An 8879-nucleotide genomic window follows, 5' to 3' on the forward strand; every position below is an offset into this window, starting at 1 on the left:
TGGGCTGCGGGCGTTCGTTCGGTGCAGGTGGGTCCGACCCAGATCCAGATACGGCAGATTCATCTTCTTCGACCGACTTCCTGTGTTTTTCGATTTTATTTCTCTCTCCTCTGTATGTCGTTTCCAACGCTGTTTCTGTCATTTTCTCCCTCTACCCCTCCGTCAGCCTATCCTCTCCTCTTTTACATAGTTTGTGGCAGGTTGATATTAGGGTACGGAGTCTGCGACTTATTTATAGCTTATACAACTATATTTGGTAAATGGTAAATGAATATAAAATAAAATCTATCTATAATAAAAAGATGTATCGGATAACAACACTACATAGGGTAGATAGTTATATCGGTTAAATCTATACTAGTAAGCTAAACCATATATATCTACCGGCAGTGCTTTGTAAATCTACTTTCTATATTTTCTGTATTCTCTCCTATACATACTTGTAGTCATCAATATAAATCCTTTAGCCAAAGTTCTCCTTGCATTTTCTCTATTCTGTTCTTTGTGTTCATTTAGATCGAGTGTGTGTATTGTTGTGCGATCATAGCAACTGGTATCAGAGCTAGGCGGAAGTCACCACGATCTGTGAAGATGGAAAGTTCAAATATTGAAATTGAGAAGTTCGATGGATCCGATTTCGGTTTTTGGAAGATGCAGATTGAAGATTATCTGTACCAGAAAAATCTTCACGAACCCCTGTTGGGGGTAAAACCGGATACCATGACCACGGAGCAGTGGAAGCTCAAGGATCGACAAGCCTTAGGGCTGATTCGGTTGACGCTATCCAGAAACGTAAAGTCAGATACCATGACCACGGAGTAGTGGAAGCTCAAGGATCGACAAGCCTTAGGGCTGATTCGGTTGACGCTATCCACAAACGTGGCGTTTAACATCATCAAGGAGAAGACAATGTCAGATTTGTTGAAGGCACTGTTGAATATGTACAAAAAATCGTTGGGTATGAATAAGGTGTATTTGATGCGGAGATTGTTCAATCTAAGATGTCTGAAGGTGGATCTGTTGTTGATCATATAAATGAATTCAATATAATCGTAAGTCAACTAAGTTCGGTGAAAATTAATTTCAAGGATGAAATTAAAGCGTTGATTTTGATGTCATCTTTACTCGAGTCGTAGGATACTGTTGTTGCCGCAATCAGCAGTTCCCGAGGATCTGATAAACTGAAGTTTGATGAAATTCGAGATGTAGTTCTCAGCGAAAGTATTCGCAAACGAGAAACTATTCATCTGGTAGTGCTCTCAGTGTTGACCAACGGGGAAGAAGTAAACCGAAGGGCTCAAACAAAGGACGATCAAAATCAAAGAACCAAGAAAAATCTTCAAATAGACCAAACGTAACGTGTTGGAATTGTGGAGAAAAAGGTCACTTTTGGACAAATTGGACAAGACCAAAGAGCAAGCAGAATCACAAATCTAGAGATGATGATTCTATAAATTCAGCAGAAGACATTTGGAATGCTCTAATCCTTAGCGTGGACAGTTCGATTGGATCCTGGATTTTGGATTCAGGCGCATCTTTTCATTTGTCTCTAAATAAAGAGTTGTTCAGGAATTTCAAGTCGAAAATTTTGAAAAGGTGTATCTTGCCGACAACAAAGATTTGGAGATTAAAGGAAAAGGAGATGTCTACATAAAAGCTCCGACAGGAAATCAGTGGACATTAAAGGATGTCCGATATTTTTCTGGTCTCAAGAAGAATCTGATCTCTATTGACTAGTTGGACAGCACAGGTTACACAACAAAGTTAGGGAAGAGTTCGTGGAAGATTATGAAGGGTGCTACGGTGGTAGCACGTAGCTCAAACTTTGGAACCTTATACACCACTGCAGGGTGTATAAACATAGCTGCTGTTGCTGAGAGTGCTTCAAATTCAAGTCTATGGCACAATAGACTTGAACATATGAGCGTGAAAGGAATGAAGACGCTGGCTGCGTAAGGAGTTTTAGAAGATCTGAAATCTGTTGATGTGGGTCGTTGTGAGAACTACGTTATGAGCAAGCAGAAACGAGTTAGCTTCACAAGAACTGCCAGAGAATTGAAGAAAGTGCGGTTGGAAATGAAACCAGATGTGGAGCAAGGTTTGAAGACAATGAAGCAAGTGGGAGTTGAACTTGAGTTGTAGGAAAACTCACCTAGTGATGTTGTAGTAGATACTCATGAAACTTCTGAGACTACTACTGAGGAACCAGATGTGAAGCAAAGTTCCAAGACCACAAAGCAAGTGAGAGTTGAGCTTGAGTTGTAGGAAAACTCACCTAGTGATGTTGCAGCAGATACTCATGAAACTCCTGAGACTACTGCTGGGGAATCAGATGTGGAGCAAGGTTCTAAGACAACGAAACAAGTGGGAGTTGAGGTTGAGTTGCGGAAAAAAAATCACTTAGTGATGTTGTAGCAGATACTCAAGAAACTCCTGAGACTGTTGCAGAGGAACCAGCAGTAGAGCAAGTGACATCTGAACCGATGTTGAGAAGATCATCCAGTACTATCAGAGTACTAGATATGTATGTACCTTCATTACACTCTCTGTTGCTGATGAAAGGAAACCAGAGCCCTTTGATGAGGCCCTACAGTTGGAGGATACAACCGTAGGAGCAAGCCATGGATGATCAGACGTCTAGGCTTCAAAAATGCGTTGTACTGAGGCTGAGTACGTGACAATAGTTGAAGCTGAATAGAAGACAATATGGATGACTGACTATCTGGAAGAATTGGGCAAAAAGCAGCATAAAGAGATTCTTTATAGAGATAGTTAGAGTGTCATACAGTTGGTGAGGAACCCGGTCTATCATTTAAAGACAAAACACAGAAGACGATACCATTTCACTTGCAAGTTAGTGAAAGATGGTGATGTGTTTAGAGAAAATAGAGGGTGCAAAGAATCCAGCAAACATGTTGACAAAATGTGTTAATGTTAGGAATATTGAGATTGTGCAAAGCCTCAATTGGTATGATGCATGAAGATGCTCATGGTCGTTTGAGAATGAAATTCTTAGTTGACTAGATCAGTTTGAGAGAATTGTAAGGTTATGGAGTCTGCTGCTGCTTATTTATAGCTTAGTGTTATACATCGTAAAACTATATTTGGTAAATGACATATAAACTAGAATGTTATAAATAGTAAACAGTTATGTATAGTAAAAAGGTATGTATGGTAGATAGTTATATATAGTAGAGGGTTATATGTGTGGTAAAGTTATATATAGTAAGCTAAACGATAGGTAAATAATACTTTCTATATTTTCTGTATTCTCTCATGTACATACATCCTTGTAGTCATCAATATAAATCCTTTAGTCGGAGTTCTCCTTGCATTTTCTCTATTTTGTTCTTTGTGTTCATCTAAATCAAGTGTGTGCGCTATTGTGCGATCCTAACAGTTAACACCTATAACAACAAATCCATGAGATTCTAAAAACCGAAACTCATATCTTGTTTTCGATGAAAATGAACGTTGATAAAACGCGAAACGTACCTCTTGTGTACGTGCAGTCGTCGACAATGTCTTTCGTGGCATAGGTGGTCGTTCTTGGTGTCGGATGCATCAGTTTAGTCTCGCCGAAAAATGTTTTCAAAATCCCTCTCTACCTCATGTTTTCCCTCTTTATTCTCTGTTGTAGATGTTCGTGGGGGAGTCTGGCTAAACGTTATGCCGTCAAGAGAGTCTTGGGGCGCGCGTCTGCTTCTTCAGAGCATTGCCCAAGAACTCCGGTGCCTCGCCGAAATTCTCAGGGCTTCCAGCCACTCTTTTGTTTGTTTTTTTAAAATAAAACTGCTCATTTTGAAATTTAACAGTGGAGTCACACTCTCTCATTGACTCTAGAAAGATTTGGTTTATGTCGGATTATAAAAATTGTTCATAAAAGAATTTGTGATAGGTCCTATAAGATGTAATTACAGTCAATTATGAACTATTTGCGAATGATCCAATTATTTGTAATGACTATACAATAGACGCAACTTATCTTACTGTGTATAAGAGTACAATTAGGACTCTAAAGGAGTGACGGTAATAAATTAAAATTGATTAATTCAAAAGTATAATTAAGTAATTTAGTATTATTTGAACTTATAATTGGTAGATTAATAACTTATGAGAATCAATTTAGTTGAAATGAAAATTTTAAATATTTAAATTAATATCTAAAATATTAGATATATTAAATAGAAATGAGAAAATATATTTAATTTAAAAAGCTCATTTTATATGTAAAATACAAAGAAAAAAAATATATTTAATTTGAAGTATGAAACTAATATTTAATATATTCGATATAAATTAGATAGAAATTGAATAGAAATTGAGAAAAATATATTTAATTTGAAATAGGTTAATATTAAATATAATATATATTTATTATATTTGATATATTAAATTTAAATATACTCCATCTAATTTAAAAGTCTATATTAAAATATAAATAATATTCAAATGAGTTAAATATATATTAAAATATATTACTTAATTTAAATAAGATATTATATCGACTTAAATATTCAAATTTATTATTTGATCAAAATTATATGCATTAAAAATTTAAATTTATTATTTGATCAAAATTATATGCATTAAAAATTTAAATTTATTATTTGATAAAACTCGTAAATAGGATTTTTAGGTGGAATCAATAAGTAACTCACCCTCTTTCCTTGCTATCGTGGAAATTCCCAGTCAAGTTGTAGGTCATGACAGGCTCGATTTTTTTCATGCTACCGTCGTATTTCTCGATCTCTTTGAGCTTGAACTTCTAATTTAACCTAACAAATAAAAGTAAAAAAATTTATTTATTTGGAAGTTACCAAACTCATCCGTTCTTTTGGATAAGATTTGTATAAGCATAAAAAAATAAGGGGAAAGACTATTGAAGCATCTATTGCCTAAAAGAGTAGCTCACGACATATGAAAACAAGACAATCTTAAGATTCTCGTAATTAATTAGAAAATGAGAGGTTTTAAACATCTTGTTTTCTAATCCGTCCATCTCAATGTGTTTGATTGAGTTAGGGTTCAATTTCTAATCTTGCTGACTATCATAAAAGTTAATGCTATTAAGACTTTTACATTAGATTAGATTAGATGAGATGAGGACATTTTGTCCTACTAGATAATAATAATAATAAAAATCATATTTTCATCATCCCAACACTTTCAAACTATGTCATTTAATCTTCCAACACTACTTTAAATTTTATTAATATTAAAATTCGTTTATTTTAGAAATCTAATTGAATATGACGTGGATAAATGAATAAAAGATATATTTATAATACCCTTTTTGTTAAATAGTTAAATTAATATATTTATTTCTTGAAATTCTCAATTATTTATATTTCTAAATTTAATTTTTATTTTGATTTTACTAACTCATATAACATTAGGAAAAGAATTTAGCATGAAGAATTATACGCTAACATGTCAAAATTTAAATCACTTTCTGATTAATTATTAAAAAGACGATTTTTGGTGAAGCACCCGTAAACCCGCAACGGAATGACCCCTCACGATTTCTTCAAATACTTTCACTAGCTTACAAATTTGATTCTAATTCGAGTGTACATGATTTAGCATAGCAGTATTTGTGAGTTGTCATTAGTCGAATTATGACATATTTTAGACTAACTCAATTGTTTAAGTTTTTTCAAATAAAACAACTCAGATTAAATAGTGAACCCAACCCAATTCAACTATAAATTTAAATTTGATTCAGATTGTTTTTATTTATTTGAACCTAATTCCAACTAGTAAAGATACGAGTAAAGTTAGGTTATTTTAAAAATACTTAAATTATTGAATATTATTTATTTTGAATTTAAAAAAAAAAAGAAATAAAAAAAAAATTGTGTTGATCGATTTTGTATATGAAGAAATATAATAGACAAAAGTTGACTGAATTTTGTCCACAAAAATGAAGAGAATCAAAGTCAAGCTAATCAAACCTAACAAATTCCTAGAAATTTCCAAACATTTGGATTTATAATTATTATTATTATTAGTATGGGTTTCCTATTTTATCACTTTATTTTAATTTGCCGTATTCATCAATTTATTTGCGCCCTCAACGCCGATATTTGGAGCATAAACTAACTTTACCCCCACCCCTACACATCATCACTTCCACACATTTAGTGCTATTTGCATCATTACTTTACGTCATCAAAAACTTTTTGCTTCACTTTTTTAATTACAGAAATTATTTTCTAAGTTTCTCAATTTTTTAGTTATATAATTATTAATTCTATTTCGTATCTGATTAATACTATGACTCATAAATAAATATTTGATATTTAAAATTTATAATATAAATATAATTTTTAAATAATTAATAAAAAATAATTTAACAAATTAGCTAGAAAATAGAGTGAGATTAGGTCAATCAATTTAAAATTTAAAATTAGTTGAAGAATTTTCAAATTCAAATTAAGAAAGGCTAATTTTAGATGAACCGCAACGGAATGACCCCTCACGATTTCTTCAAATACTTTCTCTAGCTTACAAATTTGATTCTAATTCGAGTGTGCATGATTTAACATAGCAGTATTTGTGAGTTGTGATTAGTCGAATTATGACATATTTTAGACTAACTCAATTGTTTAAGTTTACTCAGATAAAATAGTGAACCCAACCCAACTCAACTATAAATTTAAGTTTGATTCAGATTGTTTTTATTTATTTGAACCTAATTCCAACTAGTAAAGATACGAGTAAAGTTAGGTTATTTTAAAAATACTTAAATTATTGAATATTATTTATTTTGAATTTAAAAAAAAAAAGAAATAAAAAAAAAATTGTGTTGATCGATTTTGTATATGAAGAAATATAATAGACAAAAGTTGACTGAATTTTGTCCACAAAAATGAAGAGAATCAAAGTCAAGCTAATCAAACCTAACAAATTCCTAGAAATTTCCAAACATTTGGATTTATAATTATTATTATTATTAGTATGGGTTTCCTATTTTATCACTTTATTTTAATTTGCCGTATTCATCAATTTATTTGCGCCCTCAACGCCGATATTTGGAGCATAAACTAACTTTACCCCCACCCCTACACATCATCACTTCCACACATTTAGTGCTATTTGCATCATTACTTTACGTCATCAAAAACTTTTTGCTTCACTTTTTTAATTACAGAAATTATTTTCTAAGTTTCTCAATTTTTTAGTTATATAATTATTAATTCTATTTCGTATCTGATTAATACTATGACTCATAAATAAATATTTGATATTTAAAATTTATAATATAAATATAATTTTTAAATAATTAATAAAAAATAATTTAACAACCCAAATTAGCTAAAATTAGCTAGAAAATAGAGTGAGATTAGGTCTAAATCGATTTAAAATTTAAAATTAGTTAATGAATTTTCAAATTCAAATTAAGAAAGGCTAATTTTAGATTAGTGTAAAAGAAAAGAGAAGAAAAGTATTAATAAGGCGGCGGTGTATGGAGGCGATGGTCAAAAGAAAGCGGTTGTTATAAGCGGCGAGTGGCGTTTCCGTATGGACGTGTGTCTTGCATTTGGGTCCCACGCGCATTTACAGCTTACGCGCTCTTCATTTACCACGTGCTCCCCTTCCCTCACACGTATTCTCTTGCATTCCACTTTATATGGTAACTAATACTATTTTTAAATTATTATTTGTAAATTTTGAACATAATATATAATATAATGAAATAAATAAGGATGAAAATGGAAAGTTTGAAATACATTACCAAAATGAAGAAAAGAGAGTGCGGTTAAAAGTAAAAAAATAAAAAATAAAAAATAAAAATGAGAATTTACGGCTGCCGTTACTATATATTAACCCCTTTTCTGTCTCTTCTTCTCCCAAACCCTCGATTCTTTTTCTCTCTGTTTTTGTTTCTTTCTCTGCAACTCTCCAACCATCTCCCATGGGGAATTATATTTCTTGCTCCTTGGCTACGCCGTTGATCAAGAATTTCAAGGCGGTTAGGGTCGTGCTTCCAGGCGGCGAGGTTCGCCAGTTCCGGGAGTCGGTGAACGCGGCGGAGCTAATGCTCGAATGTCCTACTCACTTTCTCGCCAACGCTCAGTCTCTCCACATCGGCCGCAGATTCTCCGCACTCGCTGCTGACGAGGAATTGGAGTTTGGTAACGTTTACCTCATGTTTCCGATGAAGAGAGTTAACTCCGTTGTCACGGCGGCGGATTTAGCCACTTTCTTCATGGCGGCTAACTCTGCGGCTAGGCGGATTTCGGCCGCTAAGGTTAGGGTTATACATGAGAATCGGAATCGAGAATCAGGTGAATCGGAGGCGGAATCGAGGCCGAGAATTAGCGATGAAAATAACGGACCGAGATTGAGCTTGGAAGGAATCGAGGGATTTCCGATGCATCGATTGTCAGTTTGCCGGTCCAGGAAGCCATTGTTGGAGACGATTAAAGAAGAGCATATTAGGGGAAGATAGGAAGATTTGAATACATTGATTAGGAATCTGTATGGGTAGTCCAACTTCAATTTTTTGATCGGATCTCGAATTTTGAAGAGCACAATTTCGGTGGGCGGATTGAAAAGTCCGTTCATCTGGAATTTCATTGGGCGCGCCTGGTTTCATCAGACGGAGTCCAACCTCAAGTTGTTCCGAGGATGAAACGGCGTCGTACCTGTGCTACCCTTTCCATTCTTATTTTTTTACCTGAAATTGAAATAAAGTTTTGACAGTAAATTACCAGTTTACTGTGGTTGTGAAAAAATAATGTTCTATTTTTATAATAAATATGTGTGGAGATGAAATATTTTGAGATTATTTTATTTCTATAGCATTATGTATATTTTCTTAGACATACATTTTATGTGACTAAAAGAAATAATAAAAAAAAAAAAAAAAA

The 8879-nt window shown here is 33.3% G+C and overlaps 1 protein-coding gene across 1 annotated transcript; it reads left to right on the forward strand.

Moving 5' to 3' along the window:
- Positions 1-7921: 7921 nt before the first annotated feature.
- LOC111785350 lies at positions 7922-8458 on the forward strand. The gene has a single exon (XM_023665764.1). The coding sequence runs from the start codon at positions 7922-7924 to the stop codon at positions 8456-8458; it is 537 nt and encodes a 178-aa protein (XP_023521532.1).
- The last annotated feature ends 421 nt before the right edge of the window (positions 8459-8879 follow it).

The sequence above is a fragment of the Cucurbita pepo genome, unplaced genomic scaffold (assembly GCF_002806865.2).
Source record: "Cucurbita pepo subsp. pepo cultivar mu-cu-16 unplaced genomic scaffold, ASM280686v2 Cp4.1_scaffold000458, whole genome shotgun sequence".
Classification (NCBI taxonomy): domain Eukaryota; kingdom Viridiplantae; phylum Streptophyta; class Magnoliopsida; order Cucurbitales; family Cucurbitaceae; genus Cucurbita; species Cucurbita pepo.

Bases quoted from the DNA above. Each gene is read 5' to 3' on its own strand.
- LOC111785350 (XM_023665764.1), top strand. From the start codon at position 7,922: ATGGGGAATTATATTTCTTGCTCCTTGGCTACGCCGTTGATCAAGAAT.